Below are 26,679 nucleotides of genomic sequence, written 5' to 3'. Positions count from 1 at the left end.
CTAGTGGTAGTTTGGTGGCAGCCTGCTAGATTTTACAGGAAGGGCTGGTTGTGTACATACCACATAGTTTGGTGGCAGATTGAAGGGTTTAACCTTGATTTGAACGTAACGTACACTCATGACCTATCTCGACCAATGTTATGATCATCACTAAATGGCTGAATTAGAAATATTATTTAATAGCTTATGATATATTTTTTATTTTATAGGAAATTGCTTATGATATTGGTTTCATCACAGATGGCTTTAGAGTGTGAGTTAAGAAAAAGTTACACATTAGTTTATAAATTACTTGATGCCAAGCTCGGTTATGTTATCATCACCTCCAAATACTTGATGCCCAAGAAATTTCTTCCTATAAATAAGCCACAAATGAAGCCAACATAACTCACCCAGTCTTTCTGAAAACCAAAACCAATCGATCCAATCCCCCAGTACTCGCTATACCCAGCCCATACCCTAATCATGGCTCCTCCAGTTTGTCTTCGGGGCCCACCGGAGCTCCACCTTGACCACCCCATCTCCACCATCATCAAAACCCATGAAGAAAACCCTCCACTGGGTAAAGGCCATTCTTCTTCTTCAACCCCACCCTTAAACCCTTGTCTTGAATTCTTCTCCAAGGCCATCACATACTCCGATAAATCCCAACAAAACCCTCCCATGTATCAGCCGCAGAAGGATCTGACAGAATATGAAGCAGAGTCATGGAAGCATGACCCTCGCACAACTCTTAGGCTCATATTTTGCCTGAGAATGGTGGGGAGGCCCAACAAAGAAGCCTTTTATAAATGCCTCTTATGGGTTCACAAAAACCATCCTCGAACATTGGCTTTCAATATGAAGATTTTTGGGGAATTGGGTTGGTTCGAAGATCTATTGGAGGTTCTCTATAGGGTTTTGCAGAAATCCATAGATGAAGCAAAGAAAAAATCCAGAGATGAAGCGAAGAAAAAATCCAGAGATGAAGCAAAGAAAAGGGAAGAAGAGGGGGAGGGGAGAAGGAAAGAGTATGGGAAGAATCGTTCGAATGAATGGCAGAAACCTAGGAATAGGTATTGGTCCAACTATGACGAAAGCGATGTGGAGGAAGAGAAGGAAGAGGTAAAAACAGTCACAGATGTTCGCATTGCCAGGGCTAAAAGCGCGGTTGATAGGTACCAAAACGACCTTGAATATCGGTTCTTGCATGATCGTGTATCGGAGGTGTTTGTGGAGATGCTGACATCAGATGTCTTGTCTTTGGAGTCTGGTGAGATTGAACATATCAGCACTGCTTCCAAATTCTGTCCTTCGATTGATTCATCTTACGACAGAGCAACTTTGATATGTGAAAACATAGCAAGGAGAATGTTTCCACGCCATAATTTCGGAGAGTACAAAGATGTTGAAGAAGCTCATTATGCTTATAGGGTTCGTAATCGACTGAGGAAACAAGTACTTAGCCCCCTACGCAAGGCATTGGAGCGCTTACCAGCTGCAAAACAGGACAAGAAGTCATTATCATTGTTCAAGAACCGCAAGAGGCTGATTGCTTTGGAAATCTACAGCAAGATCATTGGTTGTGGTGGTGGAGGCCGTGATGAAAGAAGATTGCAAATGAAGGGTTACATGAAGCTCGTGGACATACTATTACCCAAGAAAAGTATTGTCGACATATGCTTTGGTGATGGGCTAAAGCCTCCTCACCATGTGGTGGCCTTGTTGGAAAAGGAACATGGCGGTGATGATGAGATTGCAGAGGTTCAATGGCGGAGATTAGTCCAAGAGTTTTCGAACAAAGGGAAGCTCAGGAATTGTATTGCAGTGTGTGATGTCCCGGAGAGCATGAGAGGGACATTGAAGGAGATGGTTTGCATTTCAATGGGGTTGTTGGTTTCGGAGCTCAGCGAAAAACCTTGGCAAGGTTTTGTTATCCCGCTCAGCGATTTTCCAAGGCTGCACAAAGTTGAAGGAGACAATCTCCAGTCGAAATATGAGTTTATGAGGAACATAGAGTGCGCTGAGAAGGTGGATTTTTCAAAGATTTACAGTCGAGTTCTGCAGATTGCCATGACACAGAAGCTGAGCAATGCCAAGATGCCTAAAAGTATTTTTGTGTTCGCATACAAGGAATTTGACAAGGCCTCTAAGAACGATTGGGCGCTGGATTATAAGGACGCTTGGAATAATTACAAAAAGAGAGGGTATGCAACTGTGCCGCAGTTGGTGTTTTGGAATCTTATTAAGGACTCAGTTGCTGCGCTTGAGGTCATTGGCAGCCCTGTGAAGTTTCACAATGCAGGGATAATTATCACTGGGTTTTCCAACACTCTGCTCAGTCTTTTCGTTAAAGGCGAGACGAATTCGAGAACATATGCAGCTCGGGTAGATCAGGTACATGATGGGATTGATGTACTGTCAGGGCTGAGGCTTACTCCAAATGCTGAGGACGTGATGAAATGGGCGGTTTCAACCGAAGAGCTGAGAAGCCTCTTTATAATGGATTGATGTAAATATGAACCACACGATATATTAAGCTTTGTTTAATCAAAGAATGAATCTGATTAATTTTTTTTTTTTTCATTGTAACGAAGGATGACACCTACAGATGGGTTTCACTCAAGAATAAACTTGGGAAAATGATTTCTATTTTGCTATATTGGGGAGAATGGCAAACCAAAAATGAAACGTAAGATCTTTAACCTACAACAATTTTAGCACATAAATTGTAGTAAAAAAGTTAACAAGAAGATAACTATTATTGTGCTAATACTATTAGCACATTAAACCTTGCACCCAAATAATTGCAGACGGTTGGTCAAGGTAGTGAGCCCTACTTCTCGCACTTAAATAATTTGAATCTCCTTCTGTATAGATTTGATTAATTTGAATCTCCTTGCACCCAAATAATTGCAGACAGTTGGTCAAGGTAGTGAGCCCTACTTCTCGCACTTAAATAATTTGAATCTCCTTTTATATAGATTCGTTTAATTCTGTTTATATAAAGGGATCTAAATTTATATGGTTTTTTGAATAATAAATTTAAATTGCTTGTTTAAACCATCCAAATGAAGCCTTAATAAGCAATTTAGACTGTCGATTTTATTAATAATATAACAAACCCTTGTTTCACCACAGAACGTAATGGCTTTGAAGTGACTTGAGTAACAAATTAAGATAAATTGAAAATAATAACATGTCGTGATGGCCAAGCTGGGTTATGTTATCATAATCTACGACAATACTTGATAACCAAGCAATGATCCTATAAATAAGCGAGCCGACATAACTCACCCAATCGATCCAATCCAACAGTACTCGCTATACCACCCTAAACCCTAATCATGGCTCCTTCAGTATGTCTTCGTGGCCCACCGGAGCTCCAACTTTACCACCCCACGACCACCATCAAAATCTGTCAAGGCCAGTTTTCTTCTTCAAACCCCTGCCTTGAATTCTTCAAGGCCACCACATACTCTGATAAACCCCAACAAAACCCTCCCGTGTATCAGCAGCAGAAGGATCTGACAGAATATGAAGCAGAGGCATGGAAGCATGACCCTCTCACAACTCTCAAGCTCATATTTTGCCTGAGAATGGTGGGGAGGCCCAACAAAGAAGCCTTTTACAAATCCCTCTTGTGGATCCACAAAAACCACCCTCTAACCTTGGCTTTGAATCTCAAGGTTTTTGGGCAATTGGGTTGGTTCAAAGATCTATTGGAAATTCTCTATAGGGTTTTGCAGAAATCCATAGATGAAGCCAAGGAAAAGGAGGAGGAAGAGAGCCAGAAAGAGTATTGGAAGAAACGCACGAATTATTGTCAGAAACCTAGTAAAAGGAATTATTGGTCTGACTCCGAGGAAGGCGAAAGCGATGAGGAGGAAGACGACGAAAGCAATGAGGAGGAAGACGACGAAAGCAATGAGGAGGAGGACAGCGATGAGGAGGAAGAGGAAGGAGAGAAGGAAGAGAGCAAAACAGTCACAGATGTCACAGATGTTCACATTGCCAGGGCTAAAAGTGCGGTTGATAGGTATCAAAACGATTTAGAATATCGATACTTGCATGATCGTGTATCCGAGGTGTTTGTGGAAATGCTGACATCGGATTTATTGTCTTTGAAGTGCTGTGAGATTGAAAAGATCAGCTCTATTTCCAGATTCTGTCCTTCTATTGATTCGTCTTACGACAGAAAAACTTTGATATGTGAAAACATAGCAAGGAGAATGTTTCCACGCCATAATTTTGGAGAGTTCAAAGATGTTGAAGAAGCTCATTATGCTTATAGGGTTCGTGATCGATTGAGGAAACAAGTACTTAGCCCCCTGCGCAAGGCATTGGAGTGCTTACCGGCTGTGAAACAGAACAACCAGTCATCATCATTGTTCAAGAAATGCATGGCGCTGATTGCTTTGGAAATCTACAGCAAGATCATTGGTTGTGGTGATGATGGAGGCCGCGATGAAAGCAAATTGAAATTCAAGTGTTACATGAAGCTCGTGAACATGCTATTACCAGAGAAATATATTTTCAACATGTGCTTTGGTGATGGACTAAAGCTTCCTCACCATGTGGTGGCCTCATTAGAGAAGGATCAGTGCGGTGCTAATGAGATTGCCGAGGTTCAATGGCGGAGACTAGTCCAACAGTTGTGGAACAAAGGGAAGCTCAGGAATTGTATTGCAGTGTGCGATGTCCCGGAGAGCAGGAGAGGGTCATTGAAGGAGATGGTTTGCATTTCAATGGGGTTGTTGGCTTCGGACCTCAGTGAAAAACCATGGCAAGGTTCTGTTTTCCCATTCAGCGATTTCCCAAGGCTGCACAAAATCAAAGGAGACAATCTCAAGTCCAGATGTGAGTTCATGAGGAACATAGTTTGTGCTGAGAAGGTGAATTTTTCAAAGATTTACAATGGAGGTCTGCATATCGCCACAACGGAGAAGCTGAGCAATGCCAAGATGACTAAAAGCATTTTTGTGTTCACATACAGGGAATTTGACAAGGCCTCTAAGAATGATTGGGTCCTGGATTATAGGGAGGCTGTGAAGAATTACAGTAAGAGAGGGCATGCATATGTGCCACGGTTGGTGTTTTGGAATTTGAGGGGTTCAATTGCTGAGCCTGAGGTCATTGGTAGCCATGTTGTAAAGAATCACAATGCAGGGATGATCATCACTGGGTTTTCCAACACTTTGCTCAGTCTTTTCTGCAACGGAGAATAGAATCCGGGAACATATGCAGCTCGGGTTGCTCAAGGACATGCTGTTTATAGGATTGATCTTGTGTCACTCCAGAGGTTTGCTCCAAAGGTTGAAGATGTAATGGAATGGGCACTTTCAAATGAAGAGTTGACGAGCCTCTTTATATTCGACTGATGTAAATATGATCAACATATTGTAATAAGTTTTGTTCAATAATAAATGAATCTTTTCTTTGGGTTTTGTTTTCAATTTTTACCAAGGATGACATGTACAGATAGAGACTTGGTTGATTTTCTGTACCATTAGCTAGCTAACATCTTTCAATACATTGTAATGGTCATTATATTCTGAAATGTGGATTTATATCAGGCATATAATTGTTAATGGAAAACAAATTCCACAATTATATCAACTTTTCATCTAAATCTAATTACTTAGGTTCTGTTTGATAACCATTTCAATTTTAGTTTTTATTTTTCATTATATCAACTATCGCTCATTCTCACTCTCATTTTCCTCTATACTCTAGCACAAAAAATAAAAAATAAAAACTAAAAATAAAATAGTTATGAAACGGGCCCTTAAGTTTCGGGTTCGATTTAGTATGTATCTCTCTCTTCATGACCGATAAGTTGAATTTGGCTCTTCAAAACATTTAATTTTACTTTGGAAAAACATAACTCACTTTGAAAATGTTGAAAAAATGCATTTTTCCTTTCCATAAAATAAATACATAGACACTTTTCACATATTTTCATATTTTTTATGATATTGCATTAATTGAATTGAAAAGTCAGTTGGAGCAAAAATTATTCAAGTAGCAAATAAACCTTTTCAAATTGCCACATAGGTCAACAAACTTTAATTTGCTACTACTATTGGAGACGCTTTTAGTTTGAATTTGAAATTGCCATTTAATCATAACATATATATGTTATGACCTATCATGTCCTATCATGGAAATGAGTATCATGGAAATTGCTAAGCTATCATGGAAATTGCTGAGCTTAATAATCCATTTAATTAACATATATACTCATGACCTATCATGTCCAATGTTATGATTATCATTAAATGGCTGAATTAGAAATTATTTAATTGTTTATGTTATTTAAATGGCTTTATTGTTTCAAAATTGGCACTAGAATGGAAAACAAACCAAAAATAAAACGAAAGAAATCTTTGACTTGCAACAATTTTAGCGTATTAATTGCAATAAAAAAGTTAACAAATTAATTTCAGTAAAATAAATTACAAATTAGCTTGGATAAATTGAAAAAAACAACAGATGATGATGGCCAAGCTCGGTTATGTTATCATAACATACAATATACTTGATGACCAAGTAATTTCATCCTATAAATCTTTCTAAAACCAGAACCCATCGATCTGATCCGACTGTGTAGTCGTTCTACCCAATCTAGACGCTAATCATGGTTCCTCCAGCTTGTCTTCTGGGCCCACCGGAGCTCCACCTTGACCACCCCATTTCCACCATCATCAAACCCCATGAAGAAAACCCCCCACTGGTTAAAGGCCGGTCTTTTTCTTCAAACCCACCCTTAAACCCCTGCCTTGAATTCTTCTTCAAGGCCACTATATACTCTGATAAATCCCGAGAAAACCCTGATGAAGCAATGGCATGGGACCATGATCCTCTCACAACTCTCAAGCTCATATTTTGCCTGAGAATGGCGGGGAGGCCCAACAAAGAAGCCTTTTACAAATCCCTCGTGTGGCTCCACAAAAACCACCCTCTAACCTTGGCCTTGAATCTCTAGGTTTTTGTGGAATTGGTTTGGTTAAAAGATCTATTGGAGATTCTTTATAGGGTTTTGCAGATACCCATAGATGAAGCAAAGGAAAAGGAGGAGGAAGAGAGACAAAAACTTAGGAATAGCTATTGCTATTGGCCTCGCTATTGGTCCTGCGATTGGTGCATAGATGAAGCAAAGGAAAAGGAGGAGAAAGAGAAGGAAGAGATCACACCAGTCACAGATGTCAGAGAAGTTCGCATTGCAAGAGCGAAGATTGCCGTTGATAGGTACCAAAACGACCCAGAATATCGGTTGTTGCACAATATTGTATCCGAGGTGTTTGTGGAAATACTGACATCAGATTTATTGTCTTTGGAGTCGGGTGAGATTGAAAAAATCAGCTCTGTTTCCAAATTATGTCCTTCGATTGATTCGTCTTACGACAGAGAAACTTTGATATGTGAAAACATAGCAAAGAGAATGTTTCCACGCCATAATTTTGAAGAGTACAAAGATGTTGAAGAAGCTCATTATTCTTATAGGGTTCGTGATCGATTGAGGAAACAAGTACTTGGCCCCCTGCGCAAGGCATTGGAGTGCTCAACGGCTGCAAAACAGAACAAGAAGTCATCATCATCATTCAAGAACCGCAAGGCGCCGATTGCTTTGGAAATCTACAGGAAGATCATTGGTTGTGGTGTTGGTGGAGGCTATGATGAAAGCAAATTGTCATTCAACATTTGCATGAAGCTTGTGGACATGCTTTTACGAAAGAAAACTATTTTCAACATGTGCTTTGGTGACCAGCTAATCTTTCTCACCAGGTGGTGGCCTCATTGGAGATGGAACATGGCGGCTGTGATGATGAGATTGCAGACTTCAATGGCAGAGATTAGTCCACGAGTTGCAGAACACAGGGAAGCTCAGGAATTGTATTGCTGTGTTGTGTGTGATCTCCCGGAGAGCAAGAGAGGGACATTGAAGGAGATGGTTTGCATTTCAATGGGGTTGTTGGTTTCGGAGCTCAGCGAAAAACCATGAAAAGGTTCTGTTTTCTCGTTCAGCGATTTCCCAAGGCTGCACAAAATTGAAGGAGACAATCTTAAGTCCAAATGTGAGTTCATGAGACAGATAGAGTGTGTTGAGCAGGTGGATTTTTCAAAGATTTACAATCAAGTTCTGCAGATTGCCATCGCTGAGGGTAATGCCAAGGTTCCTAAAAGGATTTTTGTGTTCACATACAGGGATTTTGAGAAGGCCTCTAAGAACAATTGGGTGCGGGATTTTAAGGAGGCCTTGGATAATTACAGAGAGAGAGGGTATTTTAATGTGCCACATTTGATGTTCTGGAATCTTAATAATCCAATTGCTAAGCCTAAGGAGATTGGTAGGCCTGTGAAGAATCACAATGTAGGGACTAAACTCACTGGGTTTTCCAACAATCTGCTTAGCCTTTTCGTCAAAGGCGAGATTGATTCGAGAACATATGCAGGTCAGGTACATGGTGCTTTTGGTGGGATTGATGTACTGTCAGGGCTGAGGCTTGTTCCAAAGGGTGAGGTTGTGATGAAATGGGCAGTTTAACTGAAGAGTTGACGAGCCTCTTTGTATTCGATTGATGTAAATATGATCCACATAATAAGTTTTGTTCAATCATAGTATGAATCTGTTCTTTTGAGATTTCGTTTTCAATTCTAACCAAGCATGATATGTACAGATATAGACTTCAGTTAATTTTCTGTATATGGTTTGCCATTAGTCCCACGAGAAATATCACAGAAAATATTCAAACACCAAGAAGAAATTAGTTGCGGGATTCATATGGGTTTTAATCTGGGAACCTGCAGAATATATACATATATATAATATGATATATGCCTTGAAGTTTTTCTTTTTTCATTTATGTATGGAATTTCTTTTTTCTCTAAAAATGCTTTAGCGTCTCCTGCATTTGGTTGATTTTCTGTACATTTTATTGAAGATATGGAAAGATTACAAAATATATTGTACATTATTTGTTACCTTGTATAGGAATAGTCAACTTCTCTGTTAAGGCTTGTACAAATTAGTGCCTTTAACTTAGGATTTAAATTACCTTCCTTAGGTAGTCTTATTGGCCATATATATTGGTCTTCTTCTGTATTGCAAAGATATAACAAATATACGAGATATTATTTTTACATGGTATCAGAGCTTGTATTGATCCATTAAAAATTTTCATTCTTCCTACGTTTTTTTTTCAACCATGTCTGACACTGCCTCCACTGCTTCTTCCAAATCTAATGGGAAGAAATCAGTTAATAAGGACACGCCGCTGTCCACAGAATATGCGGCTTCTTCTCCCCTTTATTTACATCATTCTGATAACCCTGGTGTGATTCTTGTTACACAGCTGCTGCTTGGTGACAATTATCCTACATGGTCTCGTGCCATGAGGATGGCTCTTGACGCCAAAAACAAACTTGGGTTCATTGATGGCAGTATTGCCAAACCTGAGGATGCTTCAACCAAATTTCATCAATGGACCAGGTGTAATAGCATGGTTCTATCTTGGATTGTTAACGCTCTCTCTCCCGAGATATCCAATAGTGTTATCTATACCGCTACAGCACGCGAAGTTTGGGACGATCTCCGTGAACGTTTTTCTCAAAAGAATGCTCCTAGGATTTTTGAGATTCGTCGCGCCATTGCCAATCATACACAAGGTAACTCATCCATAGCCTCTTATTATACTATTTTGAAAGGTTATTGGGATGAGTTATCTTCATATATTTCGTTAACCTCTTGCACTTGTGGAGCCTCTCAAACTAGCATGAATCACATTCAAGAAGAGCATCTCATGCAATTTTTGGCTGGGTTGAACGAATCTTATTTTGGGGTTCGTAGTAATATGCTTCTTCAGGATCCTTTGCCCACTGTCAATCGTGCCTACTCCTTACTCTTACAAGATGAACGCCAACGTTCTCTTCAACCTGTAATCACAACATCTCTCGATCAATCTGCCATGGCGGCTAATCGACCGCAGTCTCATAAACCATTTTATCATTGCAAATTTTGTGATACCGACGGTCACTCAGAATCTCGTTGTCGCAAAAATCCTGCCAGCAAAAATTATATGTTTTGCACATTTTGTGATACAGCAGGGCATACACAGTCTCATTGCAAAAAGAAGAATGGTACTGCCAAGACCAATTCTTCTTCCTCACATACTACCTCTACTGGTTCTTTTGTCGCAGCAACCACTAGCACTCCAGCTGCACCAACTCTAACTCATGCACAATACAATCAATTGATTGCCATGTTGCCATCCGGTAAAAATAATTCTATGGCTAATGTTGCAGGTAACCCATTATGTTTTCATTCTTCATTCAATCTCAGTTCTTGGATAATTGATTCCGGCGCCACCGATCACATGGTTTCTAGCGTCCTCAATTTTCTTACTTGTATATGTCGATGATATTATTATTACAGGTACCGATACTGCTACTATATCAATTATCAAGAATTTGTTGCACCAACGTTTTCATTTAAAAGACCTTGGTGATTTAAAATACTTCCTTGGGATAGAAGTGTCTCGTTCTCCAAAAGGATTGTATTTGAGCCAACGGAAGTATGCACTTGACATTTTGAAAGACTCAGGTCTTATTGGTGCACGTCCTACTTTCTTCCCCATGGAACAAAATCTCAAGTTAAATAATGAAGATGGAGAACTATTACATAATCCAGAAACCTATAGAAGATTGGTGGGTCGCTTGATATATCTCACCATCACCAGGCCAGACATTGTTCATACAGTTCATATTTTGAGCCAATTCATGCAAAGCCCCGTACAACTCATAAAGATGCTGCAGATCGATTATTACATTATTTGAAAGGGACTCCAGGCCAAGGGATTCTGTTATCATCTTCTAATAATTTTCAATTGAGAGCCTACTGTGATTCTAATTGGGCTAGCTGTCCAATGACAAGGAGGTCGACTACAGGTTACTTTGTACTTCTTGGAGAAAGTCCTATCTCATGGAAAACAAAGAAGCAAGATACTGTATCACGCTCATCAGCCGAAGCAGAATATAGAGCGATGGCTATGGCAACTTGTGAACTCCAATGGTTACGATATTTACTTTATGATCTTGGTCTGTCACACACCACACCAAGCTTACTTTATTGTGACAACCAAGCTGCTTTATACATAGCAGCTAATCCAGTATATCACGAGCGCACCAAGCATATTGAGATCGATTGTCATGTTGTTCGAGAGAAGATTCAAAATGGTTCTTTACGTACTGCCTATATTCCTTCAACGGAGCAACTCGCAGATGTCTTTACCAAGTCTTTAGGTAAAGATCAATTCCAACGACTCAAAAACAAGCTAGGTATTCTTGATCTCCATACTCCAGCTTGAGGGGGAATATTGAAGATATGGAAAGATTACAAAATATATTGTACATTATTTGTTACCTTGTATAGGAATAGTCAACTTCTCTGTTAAGGCTTGCATTCAATTCCATTGCTGTAAGTTTTGGTTTATTTATTATTACTATAAGACTCGCTGTGAGTGTTGCATTGGATAAATGGTTGTATTTTTTTGGTTTGGTCGAAGATCAATAGTTGTATTTAGTGTGCAACAACTTGTGGATGATTGTCTACTATTGATTTGGGGTGATTGTCAACTTAAGTCCAAATGTGAGTTCATGAGGAAGATAGAGTGTGCTGAGCAAGTGTATTTTTCAAAGATTTACATTCGAGTTCTGCAGATTGCCATCTTGGAGAAGCTGAGCAATGCCAATATGCCTAGGAGTATTTTTGTGTTCATTCACATACAGGGATTTTAAGAAGGCCTTTAAGAACAATTGGGTGCTGGATTATAAGGAGGCTTGGAAGAATTACAGAAAGAGAGGTTATGCAACTGTGCCACCGTTGGTGTTTTGGAATCTTAAGAACCCAATTGCTGAGACTGAGGTCATTGGCAGCCCTGTGAAGAATCACAATGCAGGGATAATTATCACTGGGTTTTCGAACAATCTGATCAGTCTTTTCTTCAAAGGTGAGACAGATTCGAGAACATATGCAACTCGGAGAGCTCGGGTTCGTGCTGTTTTTGGGATTGATCTGCAGTCGGAGCTGAGGTTTTACTCCAAAGGCTGAGATGTGATGAAATGGACAATTTCAACTGTAGAGTTTACCAGCCTGTGTGTACTGGATTGATTTAAATATGATCAACATAATGTTATCAATTTCCCGTTCAGTTTCTGTTTGAACAATAGCCTGAAAACAGAAATGCAATGCTTGATTCCATACGTTCTGTGTTAATGAGAACAAATCTTTAACAGAAGGGGATATACCTGTGTGTCATTTGCTCCAACAAACAAAGAAAAAATCCGCCGTCTGGGGGGTCCTTTTTCTGTTTAGTTTAATATTTGTAATTAATTAATATCTTATCCTTAATTAAAGTAATTATTTAATAAATAATTAGTATTTCATTATTTTCATTATTTTAGCTAAAGAAGTGGTTTACGAAGCCCATTGTGGATGCTCTTAGGCCATCTCCAAGAACCTAAAACATTAATCTAAAAACAACAACAATAATTTAAAAACAACAACTTGCCCACTCAAGTAATAATAAAATAAAATATAGCCCACTCAAGAAGTAGGCCACATTTGGCCCGCCAATTGGGTTTGGCACGGAGACATGTCGCATTTAGTCTACTTGCTAGAGATGGGTTTTGGATGTGAAATGGTTAAATTTGAGGATTTAGTCCAATGTTGAAGATGACCTTAAGTTTTCGGATCTAACTCGGTACTTACTTGACGTAGTTAGTATGCGATTAACTGTTATTATCTTAAACTTCGTCTCAACTCAATCTCCATCATATCTCTTTAAGCATTTGAAACTCGCTAATCATCAAGTTTGTTCATCAAATTTCGACCTCAAATTTTATAGCAAGAGGGTTATTGATTCTACTAATCCCATGAATAAAGACTTCATATATTCTAGCATAGACGACTCTGTGCATACAACTCATCACCCTACAGTTAAGGAGCTTAATTAGCTCTCAATTTAGTTCAGCCCAACACGCACATTCATCAGACTTAGTCAAGGAATTCGATTCAACTTGATTACAATTTTGGACAAAGCTTCTTCTCTTAGTTAATTTTCCAAGCAACCTTGTTAATTAATTTCACCATTGAGAATTGATCTTGAGAGGTACAAAACCACTGCCATTTTCTTTTTCCAAGATTTGGCAAGTGATTGTGCCTATAGAACAAATCCCACTGATATTTACATTGTTACTGTCACTATCACACTAACGCGTCGTGTTATCTACTCATTATACTTAGATGACGAAATATCAACACCATGTGAGATGGTGTGAACAAGCGTCACCGTCACACTTCACATCGCACCGAAGAAATTTTTTTCTTCTTCTTATATTTCTTGTGCATCTAAACCTTTTTTTTTCCAACAAGTTTGGCTTTTACAAAAGTTGAGGGCCAATTGTGCATGCAATAGTACAAGGTGCCACTGATTGTGGTTGGCTTACCATTTGAATGTTTAAGTCTGGTCTAATTCACCTTATGCTTTTTTTTTTTTTTTCCTAGTAACAATCTCAAAAGTTTGGTACCAAAACAATAAGATTATTGTTAGAAGAAAGATATATATGCCAGTTAAAAGATAATAAAGATTTAGTAAAAGTTACAGCTGGACGCTTCACCTGAATTTGGTTTTCAAATTAATTACAACTGGACGTTTGGTTTCAATTCAAGGATTTATGTTTATTTGTTTGCAGTTAAAAAGAATGTTATATTTTATCTGAATATAATATTACCAGAAAAATTACTTTTGTGTTGAGCTCTCAAATTATTTAACAGAATCTAAATTTTTTTTTTTTTTTTAAACTAACTTAATTTCATCTATTTAATCGAAATAAGTCGTAGTTCGACTCAAATAAATATGATGTCGATATATATATTTGTGATGAGTTTAATATCTTATTGCGTAACTTAAATTGTAGAGGTGTGTTGGAAAAAATATTCTATCATTTGTCCAAAATTTTTAAAGTCAATTCCATTCTTCTCCATTTTAAAGCATATTGAGTTGCTTCAACGTGTAGGTTGATATACATATACTTTAAGTTCATTAAAATTATAATAAGCAGCCTCAAGAACAAGGAATCTAACACACACAAAATTATTTTTTAAATAAAATTATATTGAGGCGGTAATCGTAATTTACCTCCTTTTTAATTATATATTCTGATTGAGGTAAAAATAAATTGTTAAAGGTAAAAAGTTAGAGAATAAAGGTAAGTGGCCCCAAAAAGTTACCCTTTTTATTTTATTTTTTGTCAAAAAGTTGCCCTTTTTATTTAAGTGACTTAAAATGTCACAATCATAATTTTCTACTCATCACTGTAAATGAATCCCAAAAAATCTGTGCAAAAGAAACAAAATCAGAAACCAAAAAAAAAAACAAAGAACATACACGAGTAATCGCGAGATTCATTCACTAGTAAAAGAGCGAGTATGAAGCGAGCTGTAAAGTCAAAACGTGTTAATTTGTTATTGTACAGTATAAAAATATTTGAATTTAACTAATACGTGTGACTCGCGTGTAATTGTAAATGTTAGTTTTTTACCACGCAATGGGTAGTAAATGACAGAGTAAAATATGAGATTTTATTTTGACCGAAAAATAAGGAAAAAGAAAAAGCACTTTCATTTTTTTGACGCGGTAGAGTGGAGTGTATAAAAGGAAGGATTCGTTGAAGCATACGCTGTTTCATATTCACTAGTCTCTGCTTTCCCTCTTCACGCGTCTTCGCCACGACTTTGCCTCTGCCTGTGCGATCATCTCTCTCTCTCAATCTCAATCTCTCTTTCTCTCTGTATTTTCTGTCGCCGAACCACCAAATTCTACACGAAAAAACGACCACAGGCAAAACCCAAAACGCAGAACCCACAATCGGAGACGGGAGTGAAACACAATGCTGCGCTCGTGCTGCAGGCCGCTTGAGCGCTGCTTCGGATTGCGATGTGGTGCTGGAGGAGGTGGCGATGGGCTTTGGCATATGGACTTGAAGCCCCACGCCTCCGGTGACTACTCGATTGCTGTGGTTCAGGCCAATTCGAATTTGGAAGATCAGGGTCAGGTCTTCACCTCTCCCTCTGCGACCTATGTTGGTATTTATGACGGCCATGGCGGCCCTGAAGCTTCTAGATTCGTCAACAACCACCTCTTTCCTTATTTACACAGTATGTCTCACTCTTCTTTCTTATTCGATTTAATTTTGTATTGGGGGTTTAAGCAAAAATACTTGAATTTGAATATTTTGAATTGGGTTTAAGGGCATATAAGAAAATTGGGTTTAGGAGTAGTGAAAGGACTTGAATTTGATTGCTTTTGTGGTTAGAGATTCTGAGATTTTATGTGGGTTTTGTAGAATTTGCCACGGAGCAAGGTGGGTTATCGCCGGATGTGATTAAGAAGGCGTTCAGCGCCACTGAGGATGAGTTTTTGCGTCTGGTGAAGCGATCTTTGCCGGTGATGCCGCAAATTGCTTCGGTAGGGTCGTGTTGCCTTGTGGGTGCGATATCGGATGATGTTTTGTATGTGGCCAATCTCGGGGACTCCAGAGCAGTCCTTGGCCGGAGAGTTTCGGAGAGTAAGAGGAGTGCGGTGGTGGCAGAACGCTTGTCCACTGACCACAATGTAGGAGATGAGCAGGTCAGGAAGGAGGTCGAAGCACTCCATCCAGATGATGCGCATGTGGTGGTGTATACTCGTGGGGTTTGGAGAATAAAGGGCATAATTCAGGTACATCCGGATTCTTTTCATGAAACAATTCGTTCGTTGTTTGTTGCTGCCTAAAGTATGAGTTCTTATGAGGTGACTTGCATGTTGGCAATCCTAGGAGTAAGCATTGTGGTTTTAGATTATCCGTTTTTTATGTATGTGCTGTATAATTTTGTCTGGCTTAGAATCAAAACTGTTGTTTTAAGTAATTGGTTTTTTCATTGATCAACATTTTTGTGCAAGATATATGAATTCGAGGCATTATCTGTTTCCCATGTCTTTATTCAGAAAAACTTATTGAACTTGGTACTTGTTGTCTTAGTTGTCTAAAGAGAGTTGTATGTTCCAGGACTCTTATGCCCCGCCTCCTGATCCAGCATCTCATGCAGGTTAGTTAGAAGTGTTTGTTTTCCATGCATGAGATGTACACGAGACCCCCAGAAACATAGGAATGAAGCTTATGTAACTATCATGCACTTATTTTTTATTTATCTCCATGCAACTTTGTTGAGCATGTGAATATTTGGTTTCATATTTCAAGTGTAAAGTGTTGCAGTTAAGTGTCTCAGTTTTGCTTTTTGTACCTCTAGAGATAGTATTAGATGAATTATATGTAATGGAGTATGTGGTCTAAAAGGGTTTTTTTTTTTTTTTTCAGGTGTCAAGATCTATTGGGGATGTTTATCTAAAGAAGCCTGAGTTCAACAGAGACCCAATATACCAGCAATTTCTGAATCCCGTTCCTATGAAGCGGCCAGTGATGACAGCAGAGCCGTCAATCATTACTAGGAACCTTAAGCCACAGGATTCATTTTTGATATTTGCATCAGATGGCCTCTGGGAACAGTTGAGTGATGAAGCAGCAGTAGAAATTGTTTTCAAAAACCCTAGAGCTGTAAGTTCCCATCCCTCACCTATTTTTTACAGTAATATACCAAGAGGACCTTAGGTTATCACCTTGTTATTGTCATTATCTTCGTCAATTTTTTCGGTACTTGAGCATATGCTTGTTTCCCTTCCATTTATTCACTCTTTATTCTTTCCCCTTCTAATAGATTCAAATGTTTTGAAGTAATAATAGCAGTAGGATTTCGTCCAAAAAAAAATATATAGCAGTAGGATTAAATTATTCAAATTTGTATTTGAGTGTGTTCTGGACATCTCTGTGACAGAATTCCATTCGTTGGTTTAATATTTGCAGGGTATTGCAAAGAGATTAGTAAGGGCTGCTCTTCATGAGGCTGCAAAGAAGAGGGAGATGAGATATGATGACATAAAGAAAATTGAAAAGGGAGTAAGGCGTCACTTCCATGATGACATCACTGTCATTGTAGTCTATCTTGATCACCACAAAAGCTCCTCGAAGCATAAAATTAAGCACAGTACTCTTGGCTCCACCAGAGCACCTGTTGATATTTTCTCGGTTAGTGCAGATGATGCAGAACAGGGTCTGCATCACATCGTTTAGTGAACGAAAGAAAACCCTTGAATGGTTGATACCCTAGCATAGTGTAGTTCAGTAGTTGAAATAATCAAAAAACATGTGAATAAGGTTAGGTTTTTTTTCTGGATTGGTTGGGGTATATGAGATGAATTTTATAGCATAGGTATACAAGCACTTTTGGATGCAGACTGGGAGTAAATTTCTGCAACTGAAGGTCTTTTCTTTTTTTTTCACTTCATGTACTTTGGCTGGCTCAGACTGCCTGCAAACTCCAGAGAAGTTGTAGCACCAATTTTGTGATCTTCTTCCCCTTCCTCCCCTTTCCACCACCCCCTCAAATATTCTAATGAAAGGTTCTGTTCTATTGATTTCTCATTGTGGTTTCTTCATGTTCATGGTTTCCATCATAAGCAACAAATTGGGTTTGATCAAACCGGCCGTTCTTTTCTTTTTCATTTTATTTTATTTTATTTTTTTTTTTGTGTTGAACATTTGGGAAAAGAAGTATTACCATACTAAGAGCTACCACAGTATATTTGTAGTTGGATTTTAAGTTAGTTAATGTGAATGGACAAAATATAATTCAGGGGGTTAAGTTCGATTAGAGGGATAGTACTGCTTAAAATTCTTTAAGACAATGACCGATATAATTATTTAATTAAGAAAACGAACTAATTAAACCTCGGTCCACATTCTCATCTTCAGTCTAAGCATCATACCATCCAGAACACGTTGGGTTCTTGTTCAACCAAGTCATTTTCTTTTTCACATTTTCGTGGAAGTTATGAAACACGATATATTATGTTGACCAGTATAGCCAAAGCATGTAGCTTACTTCTTGGAGCAAGACTAGCAGACAGACCATTGACGTGGTCCTTGGAAAATAAGCCAATTTGAAACTTGTTGGAAAATGTTATGCAGGTTCTTACTTCCTGTCTGATATGAAATAAAACTGGCCAATTTGATTTCACATCTCAACCCATCTATCTCTCTCTAGTTACCCAATTCAAAATGGGGGTTTTGGTTTTAAGACTCATCTTAATATACTCATTCTTTAGCACATTAGTCTACTGTGGGAGCTCATTGCCAGGAAATGAGACAGATAGGTTGGCATTGCAAGCCATGAAAGCTCAAATACTGCAAGATCCCCATAGGGTCTTGAGCTCATGGAAAGACTCCATTCACTTTTGCCTATGGCAAGGTGTCAACTGCAGTCTACAGCATCATCAGAGGGTCATTCGGCTAGATCTCCATTCTCAAAATTTAGTGGGAACCATATCCCCACACATAGGCAATCTAAGCTTCTTAAGGGAACTACATCTCCAAAACAACAGCTTCAGTCATGAAATCCCTCCGGAAATCTGGCATTTACACAGATTGCAGGTACTTCGTCTAGACAATAACTCACTTAGTGGCTCTCTTCCTGTCAATGTTTCTAATTGCCTCAGCCTCATCAATCTCAATGTTGGTTACAACAACTTGGTGGGTAAAATATCGCCAGAAATCAGCATCTTGTCGAAGCTTCAAAGCCTTGTTCTGCAAGCTAATCACTTAACAGGAGAAATCCCTCCTTCCCTTGGTAATCTTTCATCTCTGATGATACTTGGTGCAAATGATAACAACTTGAAAGGAAGCATTCCTAGTTCTTTAGGTCAATTGAGAAATTTAACTAATATCTCATTGGCCTCAAATACATTGTCTGGTAGTGTCCCTCCCTCCATCTACAACCTCTCTGCTCTCATTGCTTTTTCCTTGTCACAAAACCAAATTCAAGGGAGCATTCTCTCAGACTTAGGAAACACTCTTCCTAATCTCCAATACTTTCACATTTATGGGAACCAATTTACTGGGTCCATTCCTATGTCAATATCCAATGCCACAAGTCTAGTGGAATTGGATATTTCAGAGAACAAACTAACTGGGCAAGTGCCAAATTTGCAGAACCTGGTTAACTTAGAATTATTGAGCATGGGGAATAACAACTTCAAAGGTCATATCCCCAACGACATTGCGAAACTTTCAAGCCTTAGGAGATTGAGTCTTCAAAACAATGCATTATCAGGGAGCATACCTTCCTCTCTAGGAAATTTAACAATGTTAACCAGACTCTTATTGCAAGGAAATAATCTTGAGGGTAGCATCCCTTCAAGCCTAGGGGAATGCCAGAGGCTGCTTCTTTTGAATCTCTCTCGAAATAACCTTGGTGGCCCAATACCTCAACATGTTATTGGCCTCCCCTCCTTATCAATTTCTTTGGACTTGTCTAGAAACCACTTTGTTGGTCCCTTTCCATTGAAGGTTGGACAGTTGAAGAGTTTAGGGGCATTGGACATTTCTGATAACATGTTAGCAGGAGAACTTCCCACTAGCCTTGGTAGCTGTTTGAGCTTAGAAGTCCTACACTTGCAAGGCAACTTGTTCAAGGGGCCTATTCCTTCTTCTATGATTTCACTGAAACGGATTCGAGATTTGGATCTTTCTCGCAACAATCTGTGGGGTGAAATTCCACAGTTTTTACAGGGGTTTTCGTCCTTGACAAATCTGAACCTATCTTACAATGAATTTCGGGGAGCTGTACCAGTTGAAGGTGTTTTTAACACTCTTAGTATGACTTCAATTGTTGGAAACAACTGGCTCTGCGGCGGCATTGCTGAGCTTCAGCTACCCAAATGCAAACATTCTAAGGAGTCCAAGGAGTCCAAGGGTGGAGGATTGTCTCATAGATTCATTTTAGTACTCTCTATATCCGGGTTTCTAGGAATAGCTATGCTGCTGTCTCTTATATTTCGTCGTCGACTAAGAAAGAAGAAAAGCATGGAAACTGAAATGACAAGTTTGGAGAACTCTATATTGCAACTGTCATACTCTGCTCTCCTAAAAGCAACTGATGGGTTCTCTTCCATTAATTTGATTGGTGTTGGAAGTTTTGGGTCTGTGTACAAAGGCCTACTTCTTGATGATGATAGAGCTCAGCTTGTTGCAGTGAAAGTGCTCAACCTGTTACGCCGGGGAGCTTCTAAGAGTTTCATAGCTGAATGTGAGGCCTTGAGAAATATCAGGCATCGAAATCTTGTCAAGATTTTAACTATATGTTCGAGTGTTGATTTTCGTGGCAACGATTTCAAGGCCCTGGTTTACGAGTTCATGGACAATGGGAGCTTAGAGGAGTGGTTGCATCCAACTACTCCAACAGAGGAGGTAAGAGATGCACCTAAGAACTTAAATCTTGCTCAGAGGCTAGACATTGCCATTGATGTTGCTTGTGCTCTAGATTATCTTCATAACCATTGTGGAACACCAATAGTTCATTGCGATCTAAAGCCAAGCAATGTTCTTTTGGACGACGGATTGACCGGACATGTATCTGACTTCGGACTAGCAAGATTTCTCCCTAAAGAAACTAGTAACGTTTCTGCAAATCAAATAAGTTCCACTGGCATAAGAGGATCAGTTGGTTATGTAGCTCCAGGTAATGTTCACAGTTTCCTTTATCCTTTCTTATACAAATATAATGAGAAGAGAGTAATTTAATTCACATTTGTAGTGATAATTTGTGATGTTTTGAACTGTAGAGTATGGTATGGGAAGTAAGGTGACAACATATGGGGATGTCTACAGCTTTGGCATTCTCTTGCTAGAGATGTTTACAGGCAAGAGACCCACTGATCTCATGTTTAGTGAAGGCTTGAACCTTCATAATTTTGTCAAGGTGGCTTTTCCTGAGGGAGTTACACAAATTGCAGATCCACTACTTCTTCAAGGAGATCACACCAGAAGGAGAACCAATGACACTCAAAAAAAGCTGAAGTGCTTGTGTTTGATCTTTCAAATTGGAATTGCTTGTTCTGTTGAATCCCCAAGAGACCGAAAGGATATTAGTCATGTTGCCTCTGAATTGCAATCCTTTAGGGACATTCTTCTTATGTAGGCCTGTAAACTTTCTCTGCTCTCTTGTGAAGGCTTTAGAGGTTCTCTAAATCTTATACATCAAGAAAAGAATCTATAGTGCCAAATAGGACTTTGATTTACAGAACAGTGGTCTCATGTTCGAATCCATGTGCCACATCGCTTGTATTTAAAAAATAATAATCAGTGGCAAAATTTTGTGAAGAGTAAAAATTATTCACCACTGAGATACTTTGTGTGGAGTTCTGCCACATGTTGTATTATAGTTCTATTGAAAATCAATCACTATGGTATGTACTTTTATTCACTCAAAATGGAATTTGGGTGTGCTCTTATTATGTAATTTCTAAGTCGTTTACAAAAATTTAAGAGCTCTCTTCTCTTGCTGTAATGTAATTCCTAAATTTTAGTTTTTTTTATATAATTTTTTCAAAATATCACTTTGTCATTTTTAATATTTGCTATTTAGTGTAAATTCATATTTGTAATCTCAAGTTAGAATGTTTTAGACATTTTTAATTTAGACTATCGCTTTTTTTTTAAAAAAAAAAAGTGATTTAATAATTTTTCAAAACACAAATAGCATCGCAACGACTCATATCAAATTAAGCAAACATATTAGCTTTTTGAAATGTTTTTCTTCTTTTATTACAAAAATTCTAAATTAAAATTTTTCTAAATAAAAATAAAAATTACAACTAAAACGGTCTCAATTCTCAAAATTAGTGGAAAGGTTCATTCCCGTGAGAAAGATGCTTCATCTCTGCAGAAGCTATTGTCAAACGGCTTGGGAACCCAATCAAATTCTGGAATTGGAGCCACGTTTATCGAATTTCCCCAGGCTCTATCATCAAACCCATCTTTTATAGGGCGTGGCAAAGTGAGAACATGAGTGCAAGTAGCTTGGTTGCAGAGGCAGTTTGGAAGGCCATTGAATCAACTGGTTCAGGTCCTTTCTATTTCCCTTCTTTTCTCTTCCTAATTTGTTTGTTTTTTGTTTTCTTGTTCTTCTTTTTTGTTTTTGAGTATTTCCCACTTAAAAGACATAACCTTTGCTTTCATTTTTGATAAATATAATGTCGGCATTGATGAGAAGGACCTAATTGAAATGGCTGAAATGGGACAGTGACCGATGATCAGCTCTCCATGTTAGTCGCATCTCATTTCAAATTCTTTGTTAAACCCTTTTGAGAAAAGCTGAAAATTTTGTTCCAATAATGTCTGTTGCGGTCAAAATTCAGCTTGCATTTCTTGTTCGGCAAGAACTTGGAGAGGGCAACAAGGATAGTGGATCAAAGAGGTGTCAAGAGGGTTTTGGGTGAGCCCAGTGGACGTTCCATCTTTCAGGTTTGACTTTTATTCATATCACTTTCTGGGTTTCAAATGAATTTAGTATTTCAGGTATGCACATCGAAGCAGTTTGGGCAGAATCTTGAATGTAGATTACTTGAAAATTGAGCAACAAGTTTATCTTTATGGCTGGAACTGCCAAGAAATCTCTTGGAATTTGTTTAGTTGTTTAATGTTCATCTTCAGCCAAAAAGATAAGAAATTTGGTAACTCTTTTCAAAAATAAGAAATTGGTAACTTATGCAAATCAATTCAGGGGAAAGAATCATGTTTGTTTGGGCCAAATAATTATAAATTTATGTTAACTTCTTAAGTAGAAAGAAAACTTAAATCCCAGTTCTCATTTTATGTGGTCCGGTTAGGTCGTAGGAGAATCCCGGAGGAAGGAGGAGTACTTCTGTTTTGCTGAGCACTATTGTGCTTGTTATTCATTCTTCTATGACATTGTAAACAGAGGAGAGCAGCTTTGTGTGAGATTCCTCAATTGCTTATCATTATTTAGTTCCCTGAAACTAAAGAACACGTTTGTTCGTATTTTTACTTTGTTTCTTCTTGTCCAGTGTAAGCATCAACTAGCTGCAAGGCTTGCTTCATCATTGGGAGCATGCATTGAAGTTAAGGTGTCTGATGAACAGTTGGCTCTACTGCTTTCTAAACTCTGACATACGTGGATGGCCGAAATTTAGACTTAGGAGTTGAAGAGTACCGCAAGAGCAGGTCACATGATCTGAATTTTAACATAATCAGTGGAAGAAATATAGAGGTAGTGCCTCCAATATAGGTTATGGAAATGTTGATGGACTAGTTTCTAAACATTGCATGTATTCTGTGCTTGGAACTGCTACCAGCATGATCTGGAATGGCCTCATTCTGCTTCTTATTGAAGCATTTACTTTATAAAACCTTCTTGGTTCGTTTGCATTTTGTGAATTCCCCAACTTTCCCTACTAGCCATCTAGAAAACAGTTGTCATGTTTCAGAAATGTCTCTTCCCTTTAATTATTTGTTTATGTCATGTCTCCAGGAACTGCTCATGAGATGCAGGTGGTGATGATATTGTAGACAAGTTTGTAATTCAGACCCTCCATGTGGTTCTTTGGGGAAATCATATAGCATTTGCTAATCATCTTTCACATCACATTTTCCATTTTGTTGTAGAAAGTGGTTGATTGTATATGTGAATCAGTAAAATCCCCATTTGCTGCTTTTGTGAATTGATCTTCCAGGTTGATAATTGACAATACATTTGGCCATAACAAAATCTTTGGATGGTAGATTTGTAATTTACGGTAGTCGATTTGTATGGTTGGGTTAAACAGTTTTCTAGTCCAATAATTTATATCCTGATGCTTCAGTTGTGCTCAAGGTGACCAATTCAAATTTGTACTAATTTGGCCTTGATTTGTTGGATAACTGATATAGGATATGGGAGAATTGAGTATTAGTTTAGCGGAAGCGAAAATAATGGAAAACAGAAAATATAACGAATAAGGATAGGTCTGGAATTACTCCAGGGGTTTGGCTTCACACCAAGGAATCTCTGGAAAATAAACTTTTCTTAATATCTCAACAACTTAACTCCCTAATGAATTACATGAGAGGGGTATTTGTAGCAAACTAAAACCTAGAGACAATGGAATATTTAGTCATATACCCATTCTTAGCACTAAAACTATAAATAAACTCTACACCATTTAATTTCTATAAACAAACCCAAAAAAACCCAAAAAATGATAGATGACCCTATTGAATTTAATTTTGATTATTAAATTACTTTGATGCCTTATTGAGTGTTTTGGGTTTTTTTATGAGGTTTTGGAGTTGGGTTTGTTTTAAGAAATCAATGTCAGTTTTGTAATTTAAAAAAAGTTAAAAGCTTTTTTGCTATGTTGTAAATTGGTTTTGGGTGTGTTTCTAAAATCCATTTCATATATGATTTTTTTTATAATTTGGGCTCTTATATTGGGTATAATAGTGAATCTCCCTAAAAAAAATCCCTTGCTAAAACGGAAATTCTAACCTAAATAAAATAGAAAACTTAGAAATTCTACTGAAACTTGGAAAACGTAGAGAACAAGTTAGAAACTAATCGCAGGAATCAAAAATTGCCAGATTTAAAGACCAAATTAAATAACTTCCTCTTTCATCTCTTTCTTTTGTAAATCCTAACGGGCTTGACAAAGATGTCCTCATCAATAACCCCACAAATACATTTGGATTGTTTGTACTGATTTGGCCTTAAGTGATGCATCTAGCTGAATTACCAAAAAAAAGGGACTTGAAATCATTGTAATGTAAGACCAAAATTCATGGACTTAATTCATAATTCACACAAAATTACAAAGCCAATAAACCCTAACCACCAAGATTTTGTATTACAACCTTAACTAAACAATTATAACAGCAGCATAAGAAAACCAAACCAACAAGACAAAGGAACAAAAACAAAAAAAAAACTTGGGCACCACCACCACCACATCAAGGAACAAGTCTGTAAGATTTCATCTTATCAATCCAAGTTACAAATGATGTCCTTGAGTTCCTGAACCCCACAAAGCCATGCTCTTTGCTCTTATTCATACTGTCCACACTTGACTCTACCCCAAACATGACATCCACAAACCACCAATTCCCAATCTCTTCCAATTTTGTAGGCACCAGACCATTCTCTCTCACAATCTCATCCCACACTGGCCCCTTATCTTTCATCATCTCCTCCATGCTCGGCCTCAATTCGCCCTCGTCATCATCATCAAAGTCCTCAAACTCCATGTCAAACTGTTCTGCCAAAACCCTCCACAAATGCTTCCACTTATACACATCCCCATTGCTGCAATTGAAAGCCTCATTCTTTGCATAAGGATCAACTGCTGCCCATATCTGATGCTCAGCAATCAGGTCAGCATCTGAGGCATCCCAGTACCCGTTCCACACTGCTCTGCTCCCCGAAAACCTCAGTTTCTTCCCTACGTGCTTACATATCGCAGCGTAAACACACAAACTCCCCACTATGTTCATCAAGCTATATGGCGAAAACCCGAAAATCACACTAGGCCTGTGCACTGACCATGTCAACCCCTCCTTCTTCACCTCCTCAAACAAAATGTCCTCCAATATGTAGTAAAAGTTGGGCACGTTGAGCCTCGGGAGGTCCTCATGAAACGGAGGCTCATGAGGCTCAACTTTTCCCAACATCTCAAATGAACCAACGTAATGCTTGCGACCTGTTTGCAAGCATATGTGCTGCAAATTTGGTGCATTTGGGATCACAGCATCCACCAAGTTTCGAAACATGTTGCCATTGGCCTCGCAGTTCTCTGCTTCCGTGGGCTTGCTGGCCCAAGTGACGTAAAAGATGTGTGTGACATCGGTCAGTTGGGAGAGTTCAGAATGTGTTTGATGAGGGTCTGAGAGATCACATTGGATGTACTCGATGGGATGATCAGCGTTCCAATCCGGGCGGGCCCTGCGGGCTACCCCGTAGACCTTCCAGGGCCCACCGGGGGTGTCGGGGAGCGGCAGGATATCGGCAAGGCTGTTGCCCACGATCCCCGTGACCCCAACCACCAGTGCCACGCTCTGGTACTTGGGAGGTGCATCGTTGGGATCAAACTTTTTCTGGTTGTTGATGGTTTTTGCGGGAGAATTGTTAGCAGATGATCATGGAGATTGGAACTCAAACAATTGAAGGAAAAAAAAATTGATGGGTTTGTGGAGAAAGTGCTTACCTTTGCAGCTCCTATGGCTCCTGCCCACCACCAGCTCATTGTTGTGCTGTTTTGGTTGCACCAAAATTGACCAAGTGTCTCAAAGTCTCAATGCTTCCGGTGTCTTCAACACTACTAGTTTCTGAGTTTATTATGTTGTTGGTTCATGGTCGGATTGTGTGTTGGTCTCTCTTATATTTGGGAGATGGGAAAATCTTATCCTTAAATGTTGGCTGGTGCTTATCCGTTTTTTTCCGAAGTTTGGCCGGTGATTATCCTTTTTTTCCTGCAATTCATGTCTGGTTGTGCTTTCGGTTTGTCGCCGCCATTTGAATTTTTTGGACAATTGGTACGTTTTACATGCATGTGCATTTAATGTGATTTGTCGGTTATATGTCTGAGTCACAGTTGTAATAATGTGATAAACTCGTTAAAGAAACATTTTGGTTTGAGTTTTTATATTTAACCCCACACTTTTTATGTTTATCTCAATATTTAAATTATCAAGCTTTAAGTTTTATTATTATGTAAAAAG

The 26,679-nt window shown here is 38.6% G+C and overlaps 8 protein-coding genes across 9 annotated transcripts in view; 7 read left to right on the top strand and 1 right to left on the bottom strand.

Annotated features, from left to right (window-relative positions):
* LOC117638529 overlaps positions 1 to 257 on the top strand; it is an 8,900-nt gene extending 8,643 nt beyond the window's left edge. The window contains exon 2 of the mRNA XM_034373639.1: positions 210 to 257. Within this exon, the coding sequence (XP_034229530.1) occupies positions 210 to 257 (48 nt within the window). The remainder of the gene's footprint in view (positions 1 to 209) is intronic.
* Positions 258 to 465: 208 nt separating this feature from the next.
* Positions 466 to 2,490, top strand: LOC117638528. Its single transcript, XM_034373638.1, has one exon. The coding sequence runs from the start codon at positions 466 to 468 to the stop codon at positions 2,488 to 2,490; it is 2,025 nt and encodes a 674-aa protein (XP_034229529.1).
* Positions 2,491 to 3,326: 836 nt separating this feature from the next.
* Positions 3,327 to 5,207, top strand: LOC117638527. The gene has a single exon (XM_034373637.1). The coding sequence runs from the start codon at positions 3,327 to 3,329 to the stop codon at positions 5,205 to 5,207; it is 1,881 nt and encodes a 626-aa protein (XP_034229528.1).
* Positions 5,208 to 6,619: 1,412 nt separating this feature from the next.
* Positions 6,620 to 8,527, top strand: LOC117638526. The gene is made up of 3 exons (XM_034373636.1): positions 6,620 to 6,921; positions 7,018 to 7,933; positions 8,093 to 8,527. Exons 1-3 carry the CDS (start codon positions 6,620 to 6,622, stop codon positions 8,525 to 8,527), a joined length of 1,653 nt encoding a protein of 550 aa, XP_034229527.1.
* Positions 8,528 to 14,734: 6,207 nt separating this feature from the next.
* LOC117637628 (probable protein phosphatase 2C 63) lies at positions 14,735 to 17,551 on the top strand. The gene is made up of 4 exons (XM_034372560.1): positions 14,735 to 15,196; positions 15,385 to 15,758; positions 16,396 to 16,632; positions 16,939 to 17,551. The coding sequence occupies exons 1-4, from the start codon at positions 14,929 to 14,931 to the stop codon at positions 17,203 to 17,205; spliced, it is 1,146 nt and encodes a 381-aa protein (XP_034228451.1). The 5' UTR covers positions 14,735 to 14,928; the 3' UTR covers positions 17,206 to 17,551.
* A 641-nt stretch (positions 17,552 to 18,192) lies between these two features.
* Positions 18,193 to 21,109, top strand: LOC117638524 (putative receptor-like protein kinase At3g47110). Its single transcript, XM_034373635.1, has 2 exons — positions 18,193 to 20,650; positions 20,754 to 21,109. The coding sequence occupies exons 1-2, from the start codon at positions 18,193 to 18,195 to the stop codon at positions 21,107 to 21,109; spliced, it is 2,814 nt and encodes a 937-aa protein (XP_034229526.1).
* Positions 21,110 to 21,817: 708 nt separating this feature from the next.
* On the top strand, positions 21,818 to 23,651 carry LOC117637448 (zinc finger SWIM domain-containing protein 7). 2 transcript variants are annotated; one of them, XR_004587182.1, is made up of 6 exons: positions 21,818 to 22,036; positions 22,214 to 22,235; positions 22,329 to 22,434; positions 22,800 to 22,907; positions 22,998 to 23,200; positions 23,462 to 23,651. XR_004587182.1 is itself a non-coding variant. In XM_034372332.1 (5 exons), exons 1-5 carry the CDS (start codon positions 21,976 to 21,978, stop codon positions 23,097 to 23,099), a joined length of 399 nt encoding a protein of 132 aa, XP_034228223.1. In that variant the 5' UTR covers positions 21,818 to 21,975; the 3' UTR covers positions 23,100 to 23,651. The 2 variants fall into 2 exon arrangements, 1 of the variants encoding a protein (XP_034228223.1); XM_034372332.1 differs by having other exon boundaries at positions 22,998 to 23,651.
* Positions 23,652 to 24,727: 1,076 nt separating this feature from the next.
* On the bottom strand, positions 24,728 to 26,344 carry LOC117636548 ((S)-8-oxocitronellyl enol synthase CYC2-like). The gene is made up of 2 exons (XM_034371089.1): positions 26,166 to 26,344; positions 24,728 to 26,055 (listed from the first exon to the last, which is right to left on the bottom strand). Exons 1-2 carry the CDS (start codon positions 26,202 to 26,204, stop codon positions 24,916 to 24,918), a joined length of 1,179 nt encoding a protein of 392 aa, XP_034226980.1. The 5' UTR covers positions 26,205 to 26,344; the 3' UTR covers positions 24,728 to 24,915.
* Between the last annotated feature and the right edge of the window lie 335 nt (positions 26,345 to 26,679).

This window comes from Prunus dulcis, chromosome 8 (genome assembly GCF_902201215.1).
Source record: "Prunus dulcis chromosome 8, ALMONDv2, whole genome shotgun sequence".
Taxonomy (NCBI): Eukaryota; Viridiplantae; Streptophyta; class Magnoliopsida; order Rosales; family Rosaceae; genus Prunus; species Prunus dulcis.
The sequence above is the reverse complement of the archived record's forward strand: the minus strand, read 5'-3'. Positions and strand labels throughout refer to the sequence as shown.

Coding starts and splice junctions, on each gene's coding strand:
- LOC117638528 (XM_034373638.1), top strand. CDS start 466: ATGGCTCCTCCAGTTTGTCTTCGGGGCCCACCGGAGCTCCACCTTGAC.
- LOC117638527 (XM_034373637.1), top strand. CDS start 3,327: ATGGCTCCTTCAGTATGTCTTCGTGGCCCACCGGAGCTCCAACTTTAC.
- LOC117638526 (XM_034373636.1), top strand. CDS start 6,620: ATGGTTCCTCCAGCTTGTCTTCTGGGCCCACCGGAGCTCCACCTTGAC. Junction 6,922..7,017: donor GCCTTTTACAAATCCCTCGT/GTGGCTCCACAA, acceptor GATTCTTTATAG/GGTTTTGCAGATACCCATAG. Junction 7,934..8,092: donor GAGGGACATTGAAGGAGATG/GTTTGCATTTCA, acceptor TGTGTTGAGCAG/GTGGATTTTTCAAAGATTTA.
- LOC117637628 (XM_034372560.1), top strand. CDS start 14,929: ATGCTGCGCTCGTGCTGCAGGCCGCTTGAGCGCTGCTTCGGATTGCGA. Junction 15,759..16,395: donor GAATAAAGGGCATAATTCAG/GTACATCCGGAT, acceptor TTTTTTTTTCAG/GTGTCAAGATCTATTGGGGA. Junction 16,633..16,938: donor TTTTCAAAAACCCTAGAGCT/GTAAGTTCCCAT, acceptor TAATATTTGCAG/GGTATTGCAAAGAGATTAGT.
- LOC117638524 (XM_034373635.1), top strand. CDS start 18,193: ATGGGGGTTTTGGTTTTAAGACTCATCTTAATATACTCATTCTTTAGC. Junction 20,651..20,753: donor AGTTGGTTATGTAGCTCCAG/GTAATGTTCACA, acceptor TTTGAACTGTAG/AGTATGGTATGGGAAGTAAG.
- LOC117637448 (XM_034372332.1), top strand. CDS start 21,976: ATGAGTGCAAGTAGCTTGGTTGCAGAGGCAGTTTGGAAGGCCATTGAA. Junction 22,435..22,799: donor GTGGACGTTCCATCTTTCAG/GTTTGACTTTTA, acceptor TGGTCCGGTTAG/GTCGTAGGAGAATCCCGGAG. Junction 22,908..22,997: donor ACAGAGGAGAGCAGCTTTGT/GTGAGATTCCTC, acceptor CTTCTTGTCCAG/TGTAAGCATCAACTAGCTGC.
- LOC117636548 (XM_034371089.1), bottom strand. CDS start 26,204: ATGAGCTGGTGGTGGGCAGGAGCCATAGGAGCTGCAAAG. Junction 26,056..26,165: donor GAGCCATAGGAGCTGCAAAG/GTAAGCACTTTC, acceptor ATCAACAACCAG/AAAAAGTTTGATCCCAACGA.